Source organism: Myotis brandtii, unplaced genomic scaffold (assembly GCF_000412655.1).
Source record: "Myotis brandtii unplaced genomic scaffold, ASM41265v1 scaffold358, whole genome shotgun sequence".
In the NCBI taxonomy this organism is placed as follows: domain Eukaryota; kingdom Metazoa; phylum Chordata; class Mammalia; order Chiroptera; family Vespertilionidae; genus Myotis; species Myotis brandtii.
This window is the reverse complement of record NW_005363772.1, coordinates 3,055,930-3,079,250: the sequence shown is the minus strand read 5'-3', so window position 1 is coordinate 3,079,250 and position 23,321 is coordinate 3,055,930. Positions and strand designations below refer to the sequence as shown.

Genomic DNA, 23,321 nt, shown 5'->3' with positions numbered 1-23,321 from the left:
ATCTTAGCTATGGTGAATTGTGCTGCTATGAACATAGGGGTGCATATATCCTTTCTGATTGGTGTTTCTGGCTTCTTGGAATATATTCCTAGAAGTGGGATAGAAGTTACTTTAAACTTAGCTTTGATTAGGTAATATACCACATGGTACAAAAATACTGTAAAGAGAATAGTTTATCTCCCACTTTCATGACCCTTGTATTCTATTCCCACCCTCCTTCAACTAGAAAATCACTATTAATTTTCTTGTACCCTTTCAGAATTTCTTTATGCATATACAAGCAAATGCAAATATGTATTTTTACCTCTGCTATTGTATTACTTATCATACTACACTTTTGCACCTTGCTCCTTTTACGTAACAATATATCTTATTGATCTTGAGAGCTTCTTCATTGTTTTAAATCTCATTATCTTAATGATTCTCTTTCTGTTTTCAGTAGTTTTTATTATATTCTCTTTGGTGTTCCCAGGATAAAATGACATCATCTGAAAATACTGATAGTTCCCAAATTTTGTATCTCTAAAATCATTTCTATCTGCTAATTGTTTTGGCTTGTACATCCAGCACAATATTAAATATTAATGGTAATAGTGAACATTTTGTCTCTTTCCGGCCTTATTGGGAATGCCTCTAATATTTTCCATTAAGCATGATGCTGGGGATGGGGCTAAGATAAATATGTTTTGTTAAGGAAGGATCCATTTTTTGAGCTTTTTAACAAAAAAATCAGAAATGTTGATTTTTGTCAAATGGATTTGCAGCATCTATAGAACATGAGCATATGACTGTAATTTTTATACTTAATATATCTGTTTCCTTTAACTTTCTATATTGTTAATAGATTTTCGAATATTTCTGCTATTGAACCATCTTTGTATTCCTAGAACAAACTCCACTGGGTTATGGAATTTGCTAACACACACACACACACACGCACACACACACTCACTCACTCTGATACTTATAAAAGGTTATAGGTATTTGTTATTGTTGATCACTATTTGTCAGGTTTCTACATCCGTTTTGCTTATTTTATAAGAATAATTTGAAAGTCCCCATAGAAAATGAGGGAGATGCTACTTTTCTCTTTTTTGCCTTTCATTTCCTTAAAAAAAGGTTCATTATTGACATTTGGTGCTAGTATTTGGATTTGCCAGGAAAATTATTTCATTAACAAATGACATAAAGCTTCTAGTTTTTTGTGGGGCTTTCCCTGTCCCCCCTTTTATACCTATAGGTTCTTTTTTTTTCTTTATTTTGTTCTCTTGCTGGTACTGGAGCAAATTGTTCAAGCTGAGTAAGATTTGTGGACCCTGTTTCCTCCTGTTCTTTTAGGTGTCTTGTTACTTTTGATAGTGCAAAATACGTGAGCACTGAAGTAGAAATTACTTGTTATATTTGTTAAAGTGTCCAAAGTTTAGGAGAATAATTTTCTACCATCTTACTTTTGGTTAATGAGAAGATACACAGATTCCATTCTGTTTGATGGTTAATTTTAGTCTTTTGTTATACATCCTGACAGCAGTAGGTAATTGTGTTTTGCCTGAAGTTTAAATGCAAGTTTTAATTGATAACTTAAAATAAATAATTTAAGGTCACCTGTTCTTCAAATCGGATTCCTTTTTGGTTATTATTAGCAACCAAACTTAAAATGGTTTGAATTAAGGTTGAAGGTGAAGCTTTAGAATTAGTTTCCCTTTTAAAATACAGTTCCTGGCAACAGTCAGGCTATACATGAACTGAAATCAGTGTTCCAGCAGTGTCACTAGGCGTACAGTAGCAAGATCCGGGAGCTGACAATTTTCAAATGATAATAGCTGGTTACATAAGTCACCCAGGATAGCTTGATGTACTATTATTTCCAGACAGAGCTGGCAGTAACACCTGCCAGGGCAACAGGCAGTCAGATGAAAACATAACAATTTACTTTCCAATAATTATCATAACCTCCAGCCAGGGTGGAACGTGATTGATCCAGTGCAGAAGAACATCTTTCGTAGGAATTTATTGCAGGCTCCGAGATAGCACGACTGTGATACATATTCCTGTAAGTAATTCTCAAGATATCATTGGAAGAAGTAGCAATAATCACTTTGTTCTTTTTATCGCAAACTAAGTTGATGCAAATTCCAGCCGGGACCATCCATCAGTGCTTGTGCCCTCTTTTTCTTCCCTTCACACTTTCATTTTTCCTCGCTCTCTTTGTAAAGATTGCAGTTAATTGGAAGCTTTTTACATGAGAACTGATTATACTAAGGAATTTAGTTCGTATTTTTTTTTCATTGCTGGTAAAATAATAAGAAATAAAAACAAGGCCTTGCTTCACATCATTCCTAAATATCACATCATTCTTAGAAGACATATTTAACTGAGGGATTTCTGAGTACTTTCAGAGGCTTATTAAACCGTAGGCTGTCGCTGTGGAAGGGAAATTGTTTTCAGAGGTTCAGAGGTGGGACAAATGACAAGGTTGGTGGAAACACAGCTGAATTCTGGAGTTTGATGTCAGTTGATTTTCCTTCTAAGTAGCTTTTATGAGGCTGGGCCTATTCAAGGACACCTACAGGGAGAAGTGTGTGTGTGTGTGCGCGCGCGCGCAAGCATGTGTGTGTATTGAAATGATGATGGTTTGGAGACAGTGGAAAAATTGGGTAGGAGAGATAAGGCAGAGAAAGAGGGAATGCTGCACCAAGTTAAGGGAAACCTGAGAAGACGCTGGTGTCAATGAGATGATATGCCCAGATGACTTTCCATGGCAGCATCATGACAAGTGTGCTCAGAGTCAGAGTGTCTTCAGACAGGGGGGGTGGGGGGAGTCTGGACCGAACACCTTTTGAAGAGTCCCAGCCAGAGCTGCCCTGGACAAGACCAGTGGCTGCCCATCCAGGCTGACCCACCCTGCCTGTATTATTTACGGTCACACTAACTAATGAAGCAGGTCAACCTGAAAACCTCTGTGGCTTAATAGAATGCAGGGTAACTTCCATTGGCCTAAGAAAAGTTCAAATCCCTCTGGCAGGGCAGCTCTCCGATGACCTCACCCCTGCCCCCAGCTCTTCAAAGCCCTGGCTTCTTGCCAGCTTGGGGTCTGTATCTTCCTTGGGTGCAGTGCCTTTTGCATCAGAGTACAAGAGGAAAGGACACAAGAGTCCCACATGGGCTGATTCTGTGTCCCTTCTGTTCACCTTCTGTTTGCTCCTTCCCTGTCACGTGGCCCCAGCTGAGTACACAGAAGGCTGGGCAGTGCGGTCTTGCCGTGTGCCTGGGAGAAAAGGAGAGGATTTGGTGACCAGCTGGCCAGCCTCTGGCACGTGGCCCCTCAGCAGTAAACCAGAGGGTTTTCTTTCACTCTGCATTGGTAACAACAGACTCACAGGGTAGGGCTGTCTGTTGACTGTGTATAAACCATGTTTTCCAGAAGGAACAACTATACTAATATTCTTTTTTCAAGGGGCTTTAATTTAGCAATATCATCATGCATCTTAATTCTGACTTAAGCAGAGGCTTTTAAAGCGCAGGATGGAGACGGCTTTCACAAACCTGAGCAGTCCCGGCGTAAGGGCTGCTTCCCAGGGATGCAGCAGCCGTCTTCCTGTCCAGTGTCTGCTCAGATGCTTTACAATTAAAAACTGGCTCCCGTCTCTGTCCATTCAGAGGTAAAACACGGCCAGAGGGATGTTTGCAGCAGAGGCTTGAAGTGAGGTAAAGAGCAGATGAGGCAGAGAGGTACCAGGAGGTCATTTCAGGTGACAGGAGCTGCAGAGCACGAGATCTTAGTGCCCAGAATGGTAAGATCATGTGGAAAGGCATCGAGGAGGTCGGAGCTGAAGAAACCATTGGAGGATGAAGGGTGAAAGTGGAAGACAGAGATACCTTAGGATTTCGGACTTAATTTGCAGCTGGAGTGGACATACGGAAATTCCCTTCTACCCTACCATCTTCCAGTTGTTTATGCATCGATCCCACACATGTCCCAAACACGGGCGCACGTATATGTTGGTCTCACATATGTTTGAGAGTGATTATTTTCTATTCATTGGAGGCCAAAATAGGATGAAGAATATTTATTTCATAGTATGACTTTTTAGGTGATTTTCAAAAATGAGAATCTGATTCTCTAAAATATTTTCATTAGGGGATTATATAGATGACAGAATGCAGGTGCATATGGAAATAGAAAAAATGCTTGAGACACTATTGCTTACAACAAACTATTAAGCTCGTGAGATGTGTTTGTGAACCATCTGTTACATCTTCATAGAATTTAGAGTTTAGTTAGAAAGTCAATCACCAACCAAATAGTCGGACAAGTGACTTCCTTCCTCCCTTCCTTCCTTCCTTCCTTCCTTCCTTCCTTCCTTCCTTCCTTCCTTCCTTCCTTCCTTTTTTATTTTTTTTTTTTATTTTTTACCTTAATTACTCTGAGGGAGAAGTCCAGAGCTCTGTAAGAGTGTGGAACTGGAGGATGCAAGTTCAGCTAAGGGAGGGGTGTCCAGAAAACAGTTTTTCCAAGACAGTGACATTTAAGCTGAGGCCTTGAAAGGTGGTAAAGAGCTGGTGAAGGCAGTAGGAGCAGTGGAATGGCACAGAGATGGAGCATGTAGCAGGTTCGAAGGCCACTGCACTGCTGACGGGCTGCTATTGAGAGCGATCCCTCCTACCTTTAAAACATTAGACACCCAGAAGCAAAAGGGACTGCAGAGAAGGGACTGGTGACAGCTCAGGTGAATAGAGACGGAAAAAACAGGAAGAATTCGGGGCATTGAGATGACAGGGAATCAGAAACAGGGGAGGAGAATGGGCAACAGGGAAGAGAACTTGAGAGCAGAGTCCTGTTTAGTGTGGGTGTTTTTCTAGGTAGAGTTCTTTTACTACCAACTCCTGCCTCAGCAGTTCCAGTGAACATTTTCTAATTTTTCAAAACGTTGTCTTTATTTTCACACTTAATTAAAACCTATGCATGCTTTTCAAGACTGCTTGGCAAAGGCTAAGGCAGTTGCCTCTTGCTGGTATGCTGGGTGTTCTGCTGGTTTGCTATCCAATGGCACGTTTGTGAAATTGTCCTGATCACATATTGGTTTCATTTGATTAAAGTGTTCTGATTTATTTATCTCCTTTATTACGACAATTGGTGTTTTTTCCCTTCCCTCATGCTGGACCGCATGTAATGACTAGACTGTGGTCCAAAGGAAACAACTTTCCCAGGCATGTTGATTATCTCTTGAGTTCCGGGAATAAAACCTGACTTGATTGCCTAACAGGGGAAGTGATTTGGGGACATGGAGAAAGCTGATGCCATGACTTCCTCATTCTTCCTTCTCTAACATGTTAAAGGTGTGAATAAGCGCGTGTGTGGTCAGGTCTTCTCAGCAAAGTGGTGTAAGGAATGTCTCCTCTTCTCATGGCAGCTACACGTGTCTTTGCCAGGCTTTATTTTGTTAATTTGGAAACGGTTGGCGAATAGCACTGCGGTTTTTATGCTACATCTGGAAGATGTGTAGTCTTATTTCATGGGAAGAAGCAGAAGGGCGGTGGGTGGAGTGACCTGGCTATAATTACAGTGTACATTTATTTGAAAAGATCAGCATATTAGTATGCAGTGGCCAGATTAATTAAACGCAGCTGGAATAATTCAATATAGTTGATTCCTATGAAAGCTAAGTATTTTTAAAACTCTTGAGGTTTGCTGTGAACCTGAGGACGATCGATGCATTTTGAATATGTCTTCCTAGACTATGAATTCTAACACTATTTAAAAACTGTCCTTTTAAAAACTTGGTCTCCCTTTTCTCCAACCCCCTCAAAAAACCCAAACCCTTATTTATCCACTTATCAACGAAGTAAATTCTAGCACCTTTCTTTAGAAAGATTTATATTTGTTTACTAATATGTGAAGCATAATTTTTGTGAAGTTGTTTATAATTTTTAGTTTCTACACCTCAAATGGTGTGAGGTATCCATGGAAACTGTCTAGCCTGTGTTCCATGCACTGGACTGCCTTCCCACACAGGTCAAGACACAAAACAGGCCTAGATACTAGCTTGATTTATTGTGCCTTAAACATCAGGCAGTTTTAACAAGAAATTGGCTCCTAATTGACACATACAGTTTTATATTTAATTTGTAGTTTGAGCCTCTTCACATTTTACTAACAGATGTAACATTCAAAATGTGTGCCATTACAATACATCTGTTGCACAGATGCACTTAAAGGCAAGAACTTTGTGGCAAACAGCAGCAGCACTTCTGCTGTGTAGCAAAAATTGAGACAGAACCGACATTATTTTCTTTAAGATATGTATTTAAAAATAATTGAAAGAGGGGATTTCTTTAACCAATTTAATTGATTTATATTATTATTTGAGATAGCTTTATTGAGATAGTCACACATCATAAAATTCACCCTGTGAATTTTAGTGTATTCACAGATCTGGAATAATACCCACTGCCTAATTTTAGAACATTTTTATTACTCCAGAAAGAAACCCCATACCCATTAGCAGACGCTCCCCATTCCTCTGCCCCCAGCTCCTGGCAACCACTAATCTGTTTTCTGTTTCAATGGATTTGCCTCTTTTAGACACTTATGTGGTTATTTATAACTGCCTTCTTTCACAAGGTTTTCAAGGCTCATCCATGTTGTAACATATCAGTACTTCATTCCCTTTTTATTGCCAAATAATATTCCATTGTATGAACATATTGCATTTTGTGTATCCACTTATCATTTGATGGACATTTGGATTGTTCCTACTTTTTAGCTATTATAAATAATGCTACTATTAACATTCATGTACAATTTTTGGGGGGACACATGTTTTTATTTCTCTCGTGCATGTCCCTATGCCAGAAATTGCTGGGTCATATGATAACTCTATGTTTATTTCTTGGGAACTATAAAATAGATTTCCAAAGTGGTTGTAGCATTTTATATTACAATCAGCAATGTATAAGTGTCATAATTTTCCACATTTATTGATTCATTTATTGTTTGTCTTTTTTATTTTAGCCATCCTAAGTATGAAGTGGTATCAAGGGGTGATTTTTTTAAGGAGGGCAATTTAATACTATCCATGCTTCAAAAATTAGTTGAACGCATCTCTCTTATTTATTTACTTATCCATTGCTCTTGATTTGTAAGTAAATATACCTCTTCTCTCTATCAGTGTTGTCATTTTCTTTACTAATTTTAATGCAGGCCCAACTCAGAGCACATGACATCAAAACTTAAGATGGTGGTAAAATTAGGTATCATATAGAATATGTAGCAATGGAAAAGGGAAAACACTAAGAACATAGTTTAATTATAAGATTAAATCTCCAAATTTCTGGTATGATTTATCATTTCATCTTGCTTGATATAAAATGAGAAATGGGTACGAGTGCAGCTCAGTCATGTTGCAGTGCCAGGTTAAAAGACATCCTTATTTTTCATTCAATATAACTCTTCTCATCATATCTAATAGGCCATCAATTCTGTCACCAGAAAGAAAAAGAATGCTGCCAGTGAAGCTGTGACACACCGTTGATTTCAGAGTGACCTGTAATCAGAAACGCTAAAATGTGTGTGTCAGTTGTTGAGTATCGTCCAATGCACTGAGAGGTGGCCTGTTGGATTCCTGGTCAGGGCACATGCCCCATGGTGGGCTCAATCCCCAGTAGGGGGTATGCAGGAGGCAGGCAATCAGTGATTCTCTCTCCCTTCCTCTTCCTCTCTCTCTAAAATCAATAAAAACATATATTTTTAAAAAGAAATATAATAGAAAAGGAGATGTGCTTGTTCACTTGGTGTTGTTTTTGTTGTTGTTGTTTTTGGAGAAAAACCGGTCATCTATGCTTACCTATACCCAGGGAAGAAAGCAAGAGTTTTCATACCTCAAAGACTTGATAAACAACTTTACAAATATGCATTAATATCCAGGAGTATAAAAATGATATGTACACATGCACACACAGACAGATAAAGAGGGGAGGGTTAGTTATGGACTTATTCTTTCCTAGCTCGAGAGTATTAGATCAGCAAGCTGTAGCTATCTGAACTGATTCATTTCCCTCTCCTCTTCAATTTTCTAATTAAAAATAGCTGATTTATCTCTAATCTAATTTATTGGAGATTTTAAGCTTTCTTTTCAGCCTGAGAATATTTTGTCTTGTTTATTTCAGAAGCTAACGTCAGCAGGTGATTCACAGGCCCGTGAAAATCCAGGTTGACAGTGCAGAACCAAGCCTAGCATGACCCAGCAGCTAGGCTTCCTTAGCAGCAGATGTGCCTTGCCTGTTATTAAAAATAAAGTGTTAATTTCTCAGTGCCCTGGATTTCAGTTGCAGTTCTAGATAAAGTAGTAAAATATCTGCCGTGGTGTATACCATAGGGAATCCAAATGATTTTCAGAATTGTGTTCAAAAGACTGTATAAGCCCAGTCAAAGACTTTCTGAGAAAGCCTTTTCCTAAGGTAGGCATTCGGCCCTCTGTCCTTTAGTCAGCTAGGGCATCTTTCTGTTTGTTTGCATGGAGACCTCATTTGCTTTTGAAAATAATTGTATGGGTGCTTTGAAATGTTGATGAGTGTTTAAAGAATTCCTAGTTTCCACTAGTTCTAAATCACTGTCTCATAGATTTTCACTGTGAAATTCTTTGAAAATTATGGCTGACATGTGGAACACAATTAGGAGCTCATGAGAGCAGATATTGCTTCTATTAGAGTAGACGGCATATATGGTCTCATGGACAAGCTGATGCAAGAAAGGATCAAAATTAGGTCTACATAATTCTTACTTTCTAACAACAAACACTAAAAGAAAGATTTTCATTTCATGATGGGAAAATGAGATAAAATAGATTTTTTTTAATTTTATCATGTTTTGTAAGTTATGACCCAAACAATATTTTTAAAGACATTAGTGACTTTTTCTCTTTTTAAAATGACATGTTCACATAATATTAGAGATTCTGTTGCTAAGTCAGGTCCTTGTGTGATGTACAGAGTCAAGGTGGTTTATGTGTTTTTCACTAAAAGATGAAAATTCTGTTTTAATAGATATATTGTAACAAGGGAAGAACTTGGACTTTGGCGTATTAGTGTATTCAGATTGAGTGTTGGAATTGTTCATCCTTACTTTTAAGTATTCTAATAGTTTGCTGCTTTCTTTTAGCCATAGAATCATAGATAATAAGTTTGTGCACTAAAAATATTTAGTATGCAAGTAACATTCAATATGCATATCTCAAACATTTGCCAAGGGTATAAGACATGATGTACAACATGTATTGCTTATTGTTTGTTTTGATATTAGTACTAATATGAATGTGTAGGACATGGTACTATGTGTCTCCTGCGGCACATGTTTTGGAATCGCTGGGTGAGAACATATGTTTTCCAGAGTGGGTGTACATAAAAACCAGTTTTCATTCTCATAATTGATCCACTACTCTCCAGCATTTGTTTTTGTAAGACTTAATCTTTGCCAATCTAGTGGGTTGATAAATGGTGTCTTATTATTGTCTTAATTTATGTTTCCATAATCACTAATTAATGCAGGTGAACATTTTTTCATGTTTCTTGGCCATCTGTGTTTCTTATATGACATGCTATTTTAGTTCCTTGTCCACTTTTGTACCAGATTACTTTTCTCACTGATTTGTTAATCATTCTTTATATATTCATATATTCTGAATTCTAGACCTCTGCTGTTTCACAACCCTGTGTGTACTTAGTGGAGAATGAATTAGAAGGCATTAAGTGAATATGGGGAGAATAGTTAAGAAGCATAGTCTTTGCTAATGAACAGTTATTACATGAAAATTTTATAAATATATTTAATATTTTTCTTATATTTCTTACATTGATCTAAATTGGCTTCGGAAGAATTCTACTTTGTACATGTACTAGGGATGGTTGAAATCTAAGTGTGGGTAGGTGTTATTTTTATGAAACCATGACATACTGATCAAGTTTGCTTCAAAGTAATCTACAAAATGAATGCTGTTTTTCATTAGCCTGTTCTCAAAAAATTGTGGAAGGTTGGAGCGGGATATGTGTGTCAGCAGTTAAAAGCTCTGGCTGTCTTCCTGGCACTGGGCGTTGTAATATGCTATATATATTATCAATTGTGCAAGTCTTATTTTCCTTTAAGCACTAAAATATATTACAGTAACTGTTTATTTATGTGGGCTAGGAACATAGAGCTTTTCATATGTAATTTCTAATCTTTAAAATAGCCTGGCAGCATGGATATTATTATTATTTTTTAAATATATTTTATTGATTTTTTATAGAGAGGAAGGGAGAGGGCTAGTTAGAAACATCAATGAGAAAGAAACATCGATCAGCTGCCTCCTGCACACCCCCTACTGGGGATGTGCCCGCAACTAAGGTACATGCCCTTGACCGGAATCGAACGTGGGACCTTTCAGTCTGCAGGCCGACGCTCTATCCGCTGAGCCAAACCGGTTAGGGCAGCATGGATATTATTATACACAGATGGGGAAACTGAGTCTCAGGGCAGTCAAGTAAAATTCTAGAGATCAAAAAACCAGGGGCAGAACTGAGATCCAAATCAATTACATTGGTCTCTGAAACATTACAATTTCCACTAAGTATACAGCTTTTTATTGCTGGGAGCTTCCATAAATAGTATGTTTTATATGTGAAATTGTATGTAGATATTCTCATTTAATTCTCAAGACAAGACTTTCCTTTGAAGTTGTGCTATGCAGACCTCCTCTTCATTCCATAGATCCCATTATGTATTTCTCTCCTATCTTAGGAAGTTCTAAATATATTCCAGATTTATTAAAATTTAGCTTCATACATGTTTTGTTAAAATGTTTACATTGATTGATAATTAATGCAAGTGTTAATTTTCTTCCTTCCTTTTAAGGACAGTTTCTAATATTTTGGGGGAAATATTTTTCTCTCGCTCTCTTGGCTCTCTCCTCCCCCACCTCTGTCTCTCTTCCCCTCTCCTTCTTTCTACCATGTTGTTTCCCTGACAGCTCTTAGATTCATGTGCTCTTCTCACTGCTCTTTGGGTCGACAGTCTGTTGATTGTAGATCAGTAGTTACTAGCTTGGAGCTCAGAGACTGCACTGGGAACGTAAGAGACTCCACAGAGACAGGAAGGTGAATACAGGGCTGCAGAGGCACGCTGGTCTCACCTCTTTGTGTGTTGTTCCTCACCTCTTGTTACACCACTTTGCAAAATTGAACTTATGCATAAATCTTTACTGAATTATGTGGAAATATAACAGTATCACAGCACTTAAGCACCTAAAGAAGCAAGCTAAATATGACTTTTCCTACCGCCCATTGTACTTCACATTACCATTGAGATCAAGGTCGGTTCACACATTTATTCCCATCCCTTCCCAATCCTTCTTTATCCTCTTGTGTTCTCTGAGACCTCCCATAACCTGACTCTATTATTGAGCTATATTTCTCACCATACCATCCCTCAGGAACACAGAGTTCTCCCAGAAGCTTTGAAATTACCCCTTGAAATTCCGGATTCCTAGCCTTTGCTGTGAGGGCACATGTTTGCCTTGGCAGCATATTGATGCCATTTTTTTCACTAACAAATAGTACTCTAGTAGCGTCCTACTCTCTCTATGAGGGGATTATGGGCTTAACTTCAGTGGCTGCGTGTAGTGCCATTTGAGTGTAATTTTATGAGGGAGTGATTTATGATGTGTGAGTCTAGTAGTTTTGCTTCGGTAGGGAAATGGTATCGAAAGCTTGCCGGTTCATCTCTTGCTTATTTAATCTTCTGTGAACTCTTTATGTTCTGGAGACCAGATGAAGACTGCTTACTCAGAAGACTAAACAATTATCAGCAGAAAAATCCATCCTCAAGTACTGTTGGTGAGGAGTTATGTAAATTCTCAACCTCTTGAGTTTAAGCAAGACCCTTTATTAAATCGGTTGAAGTGTATGAGTCTGTGGAGTCTGATGTCAGTCAGTATGCTTCCTGGAAATAAAATACTGAGAGGCTTTTATTATGCCTCAAAGAAAATAGTTTTCTTTCCTTAGTACTAGTTTTGGGGCACAGACACATCCCCTAAAAAGCCTTCTCAGCAGGCCCTATTTGTAGAGGCTATGATATTTGATATGCCTGGAGCAATGACTAAAGTCACTTTTATCTCCAGCATCATCATCCAAAATTCAAATATCACCTTGGCCGGTGTGGCTCAGTTGGTTGGGTGTCGTCCTGCGCACGGAGAGGTTGACTCCTGGTTAAGGCACATACACATGTTTCGGGCTCCATCCCAGTAGGGGGTCTGCGGGAGGCTGCCAATTGATGTTTCACTCTGACATCGATGTTTTTCTCTCTCTCTTCCTCTACCTTCCTCTCTAAAAATCAATTAAAAAATTTAAATATAACTATTTACTGTTTAAATTCACAAATGGAATCAAATGGTCTGGCGAGAATTTTTTATTTTGAAAAACAGTGCCATATGTCTCAACTCCATCGTATTTGAACATTCTTTCAGCAGATGCTGCATAATTGTTTTTCACAACCCCTTTCCTAGTTCCTGACACATGGCAGAAATGTAATATGTGTTTACAATGAATATTTTTTTAAAAAAGAGAAGGAAAGAAGATAGAAGTGGATTGTCATTGTGGTGTATGAATAATTGGTTTGAAAATTTTCCAGTCTTTTATTTATTTATTTATTTAAGTTCTATATTGTTTAAAGTGTTGCATACATCTTCTTTTTCTCCCATTGACCTCTCCCCAGCCACTCCCACCCCCAGCACATGCCCTCACCCCCCTACTGTCTGTGTCCATTGGTTATGCTCATATGCATACATACAAGTCCTTTGGTTGACCTCTTACCTCCCTACCTGCCTGCCTTCCCACTTAGGTTAGATGGGGTCTGTTTGATGCTTTGATGTCTCTGGCTCTATTTTTGTTCCTCTATTTATGTTATTCATTATATTCCACAAATGAGTGAGATCATGTGATATTTATTTTTCTCCGACTGGCTTATTTCGCTTAGCATAATGCTCTCCAGGTCCATCCATGCTGTTGCAAATGGTAAGAGTTCCTTCTTTTTTACAGCAGCATAGTATTCCATTGTGTAGATGTACCACAGTTTTTTAATCCACTCACCTTCTGATGGACCCTTAGGCTGTTTCCGAATCTTAGCTATTGTAAACTGTGCTGCTATGAATATAGGGATAAATATATATTCTTTCTGATTGGTGTTTCTGATTTCTTGGGATATATTCCTAGAAGTGGAATTACTGGGTCAAATGGGAGATACATTTTTAATTTTTTGAGGAAACACCATACTGTTTTCTACAGTGCCCGCACCAGTCTGCATTCCCACCAGCAGTGCACGAGGGTTTCTTTTTCTCCACATCCTCGACAGCACTTGTCATTTGTTGATTTGTTGATATAGCCATTGTGACAGGTGTGAGATGGTATCTCACTGTTGTTTTGATTTGTATCTCTCGGATGATTAGTGACTTTGAACATGTTTTCATATGTCTCTTGGCCTTCTGTATGTCCTCTTTCAAAAAAGTGTCTATTTAGGTCCTTTGCCCATTTTTTGATTGGATTGTTTATCTTCCTTTTGTTAAGTTGTATGAATTCCCTATAAATTTTGGAGATTAAACCCTTATCGGAGATAACATTAGTAAATATGTTCTCCCATGCAGTGGGCTTTCTTGTTGTTTTTTTGATGGTTTCTTTTGCTGTGCAGCAGCTTTTTATTTTGATGTAGTCCCATTTGTTTATTTTCTCCTTAGTTTCCATTGTCCTAGGAGCTGTATCAGTAAAGATATTGCTATGACATATGTCTGATATTTTGCTGCCTATGGATTCTTCTAAGATTTTTATGGTTTCCCATCCTACGTTTAAGTCCTTTATCCATTTTGAGTTTATTTTTGTGTATGGTGTAAATTGGTGATCTAGTTTCATTTTATTTTTGCATGTACCTGTCCAATTTTTCCAACACCATTTGTTGAAAAGACTGTCTTGACTCCATTGTATGCTCTTGCCTCCTTTGTCAAATATTAATTGAGCATAATGGCTTGGGTTGATTTCTGGATTCTCTGTTCTGTTCCATTGGTTGATATGTCTGTTCTTGTGCCAGTACCAGGCAGTTTTGAGAACAGTGGCTTTGTAATATAGCTTGATATCTGGTATTGTGATCCCTCCAACTTTGTTCTTCTTTCTCAGGATTGCTACGGCTATTCGGGGTCTTTTTTTATCCCATATGAATTCTTGGAGAGTTTGTTCTAGGTCTGTGAAATATGCCGTTGGTATTTTAATGGGGATTGCATTCAATCTATAGATTGCTTTGGATAGTATGGTCATTTTAATGATGTTGATTCTACCAATCCATGAACACAGTATATTCTTCCATTAGTTTATGTCCTCCTCTATCTCTTTTCTCAATGTCTTGTAGTTTTCTGAGTACAGGTCTTTTACCTCCTTAGTTAAGTTTATTCCTAGGTATCTTAATTTTTTTGTTGCAATGGTAAATGGGATTTTTTTATTTCATAAACTTTTTTATTAAAATTGTTGAGACATCCTTATATTTTTCAAGATTATAATGATTGTGTCATTGTGTTGATGAAGAGCATCTTGTGAAATTGTGTAATAATTATTCCTACTGAAGTTTGTGTTTCTCACTTTATGAAAACTGGGGAAAAGCATCAGGAGAAGGTGTTGGCCTATACTCCTTGGGATCAGTGACCAAGAAATTCAAACCATTAGACAGCTACATTATAGGGAGATTAGTCACCTTCTCCCAGAGGAGTTCCTTGAAGATGTAGTTGATTATAATGATGGACCTAATGCAATTCCATTAGGACACAGCTGTTACAATGATTTATTCAAAATTAAAAATGTAGCTTTTTACCCCTGGGAATTCAAATGAGAAAAAATATCTAATCAGACATGCTGTCTTTAAATGAAAAGGGTATGGAAACACCAATTAGGCTAATAGTGCCAAGTTTAATGTTAAAAGACTATGTGAGGTCTACAGGCACATGCAATCGCCCCCTTGAAGGTGTTGTCCAAGCTTATTCGTAGATAATCTTTGGTCTTTGAGGGGAAACCCTAAGTTAAGCATCTTTAATTTGCAATTTTTATTACCTTTTGAATTTTTTAGTTGAGGACTCGGTTTTCTAGGATTCTGGTTGTGGTATCATATTTTGATGATGACTAGATTGTCCACAATGGAAAAAATATTACGTTAGTGTATAAGTTTCCCAGGGGCAAAGGAGCAGATTAGTTCACATTGCTGAAATATTCACTGTCAATGCTGTTACCTCCTATTAAGGCGAACAGTGTCGTGCTCTCTCAAGAATCAAAGAAAATATTTCATCCTTTCTAAGACTAATACATTTTTTATCTTTTCTATCCACCAAAAACACTAATTTCTAAGCTTCTTAATTTTTGATCCATTGGAGTTGGTGCAACAGGAAGTGGTCAGGATAAAAGCTGTCCTCCCAGATATTCACAAACTGTCAGCATTACTTCTCTGGCCACAGAAGATGTCTTTTTATGGAGATGTTTTGTTGTAATTTCAGAAGGTGATTGTTAGTTATCCTGGCTCTGTTACACTTAGCACATCTGGGATGTGTTCACATCAAGACATTGGCTAAAGGCTGTGTCTTGTGGCCTGGAATTGACTGTGATATGGAAAACACTGGAAAGGACTTTTTTTTTTTCCTTCTACTTGGTCTAATCCAACAAAGACACCTTCGCTGGGAAGCCCAGTTGGGAATTCATTTTGGAATTGAAGAGCGAGTACAGAAGTCAAACTTCTCAATTGTTGTAGAATTCCTTTCAAAATGGCTTTATATGCTTTGAGTTCTTCCCCAAATTTCTGCCATGGCAATCATAGCTCTGAGACAATAATTTACAACCCTGGCACCGGAATTTCTGACAGTGGTCCTACAATCACTTGATTTGAGTGTAAGGAATTTGTGGTAAGGACTTGCATCTGTGTTCTCAGCACTGTAACCCATCACAGAGAGTGGAGGCATTAAGAAGGCCCAGGACAAGTTGGAACACTGTTTGCCTCTCATCCCTCAAGTCAGAACTTGATATTTGCCAAAAGAAATCAGTTCTGCTAAACTTGTGATATAGCAATATCTAAAGGTTTCTAGTCTTAAATGAGGGCGATTAAGTCACACAGAACATAATCTTGTTCTATCTGAACCTATTCTGTGTTCATTTTCAACACCAGTTATGGAGTTTGAACCAAGGTAGAATTTCTTCCACGTTAGTTGAAATTGTAAGGAACATTTTATATAGTGAAGTGTATGCATATTAGCTAATGAGTACATACTTCCAAGGACTGATTAACAGTGGACAAATTAGGATTTTGGGGTAGTTTATTATTTATTATTTTTGCCATTTTCCTAGTATATTAGAGTTTATTTTACTTTTGTGGGAAGGTTTGGTATAAAGTGAGAAAGTGTGTACAAAAGCACTTTGTGAATTAGAAATGATCTGGATAATATTAATATCAACAACAATCATGTCAACTTTACATAACTTAAAAAGCACTTATTGTGTACCAGGGACTGTTTTATATACTTTGTATATTTTCACCTATTTGATCGTGACAGGAAACCAATGAGGGTAAGTGATATGAGTATTCCATTTAATAATTCTGGGACTGAGGCACAGAGTGGTAAAGTAACTTGCTTAAGATCATCCAGTTAGTATGTGATGTAGAGGGATTGGAACCCAAGGCAGTGTGGCTCCAGAGTTAAGAACCCAGATATGGGGACCCCTTCCCCTTTCTATGCCATTGCCATAGCCTACAGTTAGAAAATACGTGCTTCTAACTAGGCTGGGATTGGATGAGAAGAGTGTTGCTCATTTGATTTTGACGTGATTGAATTTGATAAGTACCTGTGATTTTACTTTATGCGCCCGAAGAGAATGTAGCAATAATGATAAATAGCATGTTTTTCAAAAATTTGATGTTGCACAGTTCCACTCTGTGGTTGGTTTCAAGCAACTTTATTCTTCTAGCAATATAACAGGCATTTTTTTAAAGCAAAGGGTAAATTGCGGTTTTCTATTTCTCCATTTTAAAAGAAAATATACTATTTCTTGTTTATCTCTTGGTTGGGTTTGTGGTGAGAAGTGGTTAAAGTCTTTCTTACGGAGAATCAACAGGGAGCTAGTTTTCAAGGACCCCAGCCTCTGGCCTCTAGTCACAGCAGGTTCTCTTCTAGACAGTGACACTTACTTGTGCAATTTCAAGGAAAACAGGCCTGGACAGCTGGGCCAGTGTATCTTACAGGCTCAGGGTGATAAGCAATACATTGGTCTGTAGAGGTGAGAACCGTGATTAGTGCAACAAACTGAGCTACCCTTTAAAGAAATTTAGTTCTTCAGTTCATTTTTCTCTACAACTTACTTCAATCCCATAGTTTCTGGGTCTAAAACTCTCTTATAGCATCTCTTTCTACTGTGATGAGATACATAGTAAAAGCTCATTTGACTCCAAAAAAATGTTTTGTTTTGTTTTTCCCTCCCCTTTTGGAAGGTCATTCTTTGGCCAGATGAAAGTAATTCAACTCATAAGACTTTCCCTTAAAAGAAAAAAGGAAACACTTTTCATTTCTGGTCCTCTCCAGGCACCTCACTTAGGTTTTGTAAGGGGTAGTAGAGTTGTCTTCATTGGTGGAATCAGCTGTTACATCTCACTATTTCTTCCAAGACCAGTCATCACCTTTACTCACTACTCCCCTATTTAGAACAGTCTTAAAGGAAGTAAAGATGAAATAGGAAGCCATCATAAATGTTTGTGTTCTAAGACCTTAAGTATCAATAAATAAAAGTTGCTATAAAGATAAACAACTCAAGACACTTTGAGTGTCTATTAAAATTCACTGTGACATTTGGGACAGATGTGTTGCACACTGGCTGTGCACAGGGTGGCTTTCCTCTGGTGGTCACATGGGTTAATGGGAGGTGTACATGTAAAGCCTCTTCAGAGTCCACTGTTTCCTCTTCTGTGCTTCCACAGGGCCTTGTATGCCTATTTTGGAACTGACCTTATTGTAAACTCCTGGAGGGGAGGGCTATATCTTATTCACTTACAGTAGTTCCCAAAACACAGTAGGTACCCAATGAATATTTGTAGAATGAAGAGGGAAGGTAGGATGTGTCCATCAGTAAGATAGAGGAGCTTTTTAGGCAAAGAGTATGAGGTGAACAAAGAGAAAGACTTAGAAATCTGTGGTGAGAAATCATCGCATAGTTCACTTTGGTTAATAGGGGCGCTATTGGAAACTACAGTTGAAAAGATAGAATAGGCAAGATTTCACAAACCATTGACAAGCTGGGGGAGGGTTAGGACTAGTAAATGATCCCTTAAGTTTGCAGCCTGAATGACCAGAATTATTGTGATCTCCTTAACGTAACTGGAAATTGAAAAGAGAACAAGTTTAGGAGAGAAGGACTGGTCTGTAGTGAAAAATTGAGTTCGAGGTGCCAGCAGAACCTCCAGATGTTCTGAGGAATTCTAAGTGGAAACGGGACGAGACGCTTAGGAGAGCAAGGTCAAGGCTGGAGGAAGCACATTTGGCAGTCAGACCTGCAGAAGGGATTGTGCAACTGAGGATCAGAGGAAATTGCCGACAGGGGGGAGTGAAGTTGAGGAGAGGAGGACAACATGAGAAGTGAGGACAAAATCTTAAGGGCTTGAGAAAGAAGGATAACAAAAGCATGAAAGAGAAGGAGCAATGTGAGCCACTTGTCACAGCAGGCAGGGAGGCGTAGTTGGGAAGGGGGCGTGCAGCAAAGTGTAGAAAAATAGCCTAGATTTGCAATCAAGAACTGAGTTCAGGTCTTGCTCTCAATCTGCTAGCTGCATAAGGTGCAGCTAATTACATAGACTCTTGGGCATAGTTTCCATATCTGCATGATGGGGATAGTACCTCAGTAATCGAAGTGATCATTTAAATAGTTTAAACAAGTATTCTTTAAAAATACTTTTTAAATTACTCTTCTCTATTAAAATAATAATAGATAATACAGTGGAAGATTTGGAGTTATCTGTATTGCTTAAGTACATGCGAATGACTATATCACAAAATATATTGTTTTAAAAATGTCTTGTAACCAGTACAAAATTGAAAACTTAGGAATTTTTAATTGCATGTTTTATAAAGGAATACACTGTGTTTTTTACCCACTGTCTTTTTTTAATAAAGCTCTTGGAGATTAGATATAATTTACTATCTTACTAAGCTTAATTTTTCAAGCACTTGCTGTATACCTGGCACTTTGCTAGTGCATTTTACTAAGCTCATCTAATTAAGGTCTTGCTTTCTAATTCTTAGGGTGTTTATCTATTTCTCTTCAGGTGCCACAAATATTCTTACCAACACTGGGATCCTAAGCTTTTGAAGCACCCCAAATTTATAGCACTTGTGATTTTCTTAGTACAGTCTATTGAAAAATACTGTATTTTAGACTTTATTTCTGTGAGAAGCAAAATTGTTATTTTATTGGGAAATATTTGCAAAATTTTGCCTCCAAAAATCTTATGCAGTTTAAAATTGTTTCCACATCTCAACATCATTGATGAAATGCATTTAAGTTGCACTTTAATGCACTGATATTTTTCTCTTTTATTAGAAAAAGAAACAATAACCAACACTTTCTTGTCTTTTTTTTAGGGTAACACATTAAGAAAAATACTCCTGAATCGTTACTTTAAAGGTGATTATGGAGTTGGTATAAATGGACACCTTTCCGGAACCTACGGCAAATCTGCACCAGGGGGAGGCAAGTCTCACCATTTTTCTTCATTTAAAAATTCTCATCAGATCTTCAGCCAGTACTCTCATATTTCACTTAAAATAGCACAAATATAAAAATTTCATTTATAAAGCACTATTATGAGCCATGAAAAAAAGGAGGAAATATTACTATCTGCAACAACATGGATAGACCTCGAGGGCATTATGCTAAATGAAATAAGTCAGTCAGAGAAACACAAATACTGTGTGATCTCACTATGTCTAATCTAAAAAACAAAACCCATGGGAACAGGTGAGATCTGTGTTTGCCAGACGTGTCTATAGGGGAATTAAATAAAGTGTTCAAAAGGTACAAACGTTCAGTTAAAAAAATAAATCCTGGGGATGTAATGTACAACACAATGGCTATACTTAACAATGCTATATTGTATAGTTGAAAGTTGCCAAGAGAGTAGACTCTAAAAGTTTTCTTCACAAGGACAAAATTTTAATTATGTGAAGTGGTGAAAGTTAACTAATATTTTTATGGTCTTCACTTTGCAATAATACATATATCAAATCATTATGTTGTGTACCTTAAGCTTATATGTCCATTAAATCTCAATAAAACTAAAAAAATCAATGAAAAGCACTATTAAGAACCATTCTGCCATTTCAGGTTCATAAAATGATGGATTTGAACATAAGTATTAATTTTGTCTTTTAACTTTGGAAAGTAAACTAAGTTATAATTTCTTAATATGTAAATTAAAGATAAAAATCAAGCTAGTTTTCTTTTTCAAAAGTATTTTTAGTAAGAGAAATAATTTACAGATGGTATACATTTCATTAAAAGTTATGTTTTTATAAACTTGATTTTTAAAAATCTGAAGCTTATATTGTATTTAACTTTGTAGGCAAAGAGTACCAATTTTAAATATTCATAAGGTCTAAGAATTTCAAAACCTTATATGTTAATAATGTCTGTAATTAAAATTTATTTATATCTTCTAATCGCAGGAAGCTTTTCTGGGCAGGATTCAGATAAGATGGGGATATCAATGTCAGATATTCAGTGTCTACTGGACAAAGAAGGTGCATCTGAACTTGTCATCGATGTTATAGTGAACACCAAAAATGACAGAATTTTTTCCGAAGGCATTTTACTTGGCATTGCCTTGCTCGAAGGAGGAAATACACAAACTCAGGTACCTGCTCATCATGATGAGTGTTACATCTGTTATTTGTGTTTCTTATTGATTTGTCATAGAAACCAAGGGAAAGTAATGCATTTTCTTTTAGCTTCTCATGACTGCACACATATATAAACCAGTCTTGTATCCCCTTTTCCTTATAAATGTATTTGATTTGCTATAGAAACTATGGAGCTTTGCAAATTATGCAGTGAAGCAGAACATTCCCTAAAATTATCTTCCCTAACATTATACCAGAAATTCTGATTTGCTTAGGGAAATTTTAGGCTGACACCCAGCAGATAAAAGCGACATTTGACTCATCTACGAAGTAAATGTTGAGATAATAAACATAAACTCCTCCCACAGTATTTGGCATTATAGCAGGACTCAGTAACATTCACCACCCCTCTCCACACATCCCTCCCTTATACATTGTTAGAAGTTCAGAGCAGTAACATACTGTTGCCCCTAATCTCCCAGTGCTCAGTACCCTGATGTGGCTGAGTAGGTGAATTTTTTACTAGCAGGGCGAGAACCATTTCATTTGTCCATTCAGCTCAGGGCAGGGTGATTTGAAAGTCATCATTCATCAATTTGGTGCTCTACTGCAGCAAACAATATGCTCACCTGCGTGTGAGGCTCAGACCACTATTCCGAAGGGACCATTTTCACTTTGAAACTCCTGCCAAGTTTCCCTGGGCGCCCCCCCACCTCCACCCCCCATGCAAAGGCAGAGCAGAGCATGCTGGTGAGCCTGAAAACTGGGAAGTGCTCATAGGGGAGGCTCCTCCTCCTCCTAGTCCTTGCAAAGGCAGAGCAGAGCATGCTGGTGAGCCTGAGAACTGGGAAGTGCTCATAGGGGAGGCTCCTCCTTCTCCTAGTCCGGCCACTCACTACCTGCTCTTTCTAGGTTTGCCTTTGTCAGAGAAGGAAACTATGCTCTCACCTAATTAGAAATTCCAGAATTCGTTGTTCCTATTCATGGCAAGTAGAAGTCACATCTAATTAAGAACTAGGATATTGTCCTTTATTTAGCGATCAAATACAAGGAACAATAGGAATTTTATGATATTGGCAAAAAAAGAGAGGGGCTTTAGATATAAGGGCCTCATGAACAGCAAACAGCACGATGACCAAAACACAGCCTTAAAACACTGTTACTTCTTAGTTAGAAAACAAGTCTAGTAAATTATGGATCCTTAAAGGTTGAGACCACATGCTTTGAATACCTTCTGTCTGGTATCATGTCTGGCCTAATCTAGGGGTTAATAAGTGGACAGGAGTGATGGCTCTATGAATGAATGGGTCTTCACAAAGTTTTCCCTATCTGGCTAGGACCTTGGGCAATCGCTCCTTTATCTGAGATCCCATAGCACTTATTTATTTAATACTCACTTGGTACTTTTTTCCAGCACAAATTCTTCTGAGGGAAGTTAGTGGTGTGCAAGGGGTGGGGGTGGCAGGATTTAAGTGGTTTTCTTGACAGTTGTCTTTCTTTTACAACCAGATATTCAGCTTGGATTTTCTAGAGAAATTTGTCTAGGCAGCTCTATAATGTTAGATGTAGATTATCCAGAGAATGGAAGTGAAAGATTTTGGGGACATCTTTAGGTAGAAGCAATCCTTGGGATTATAGTACTTTCTCAATTCCTGCTTCTGGGCTACTGAGGGTCATTAGATGGGATTATCTTAGTTTGTTGTTATTTGTATGACATCTTGCCTCTCCAATTCAATTTCATCTTTCTTAAAGTAGGGGATCATGTTCTAGTGCTTTATATCCATCAACAAATATTTGTTAATGAAAGAGCATTAAATTATTTTGTATGTGAAAACCTTCTAAGATGGGTTATGACAGTTTCATTTACCAGCTCTACCCTATTCAGATTTCTCATGTATCCACACGATTGTACAACCCAGAAGTCAGTGGAGTGTTTCTGGCTCGAAGAGGTCTAGTTGAGGTCAACCGGAATCCTAATCCTTGCTCTTTCGCAGTCTAAAACTCATGACTCTCCCAGACTTCTGCTAGTCTCTATGGGGTTGCACATTCTCACAGGCTTCTTAGCAACTAATGTCTTGCTTTCTTAGTTCATGGGTTCTCTTGATACCTCTATCTATACCTGTGGTACTGAGACAGGACTCTGATTCCTCTCCTAGCTACATTAGTCAATTTATATGTGGAATATACTTTATTAAAGATTGGTTGAGAGGGAGGGTAGATAATACCTCCTAAATATCAGGCACTGTTCTTACTGCTTTACATGTGTTAGCTTGGTTAATCCTTACAACAATCTATTAGGTAACTTTTATATTATCTCATTTTACCAGAGAAGAATCTGAGATAAGTGGTTTAAGTTCCTTATCCAGGATCACATGGCTGGTTAGAAATAGGGTCAGG

General features: G+C 37.8%; 1 protein-coding gene across 7 annotated transcripts in view; it reads left to right on the top strand.

The window, feature by feature from the left end:
- The window catches only part of ITPR2 (inositol 1,4,5-trisphosphate receptor, type 2), a 401,602-nt gene that overhangs the window by 238,078 nt on the left and 140,203 nt on the right, over positions 1-23,321 (top strand). For all 7 annotated transcript variants that reach the window (XM_014544263.1, XM_014544267.1, XM_014544268.1 and 4 more), the window contains 2 exons: positions 19,668-19,776; positions 20,751-20,938. In XM_014544263.1, the coding sequence (XP_014399749.1) occupies positions 19,668-19,776; positions 20,751-20,938 (297 nt within the window). The remainder of the gene's footprint in view (positions 1-19,667; positions 19,777-20,750; positions 20,939-23,321) is intronic.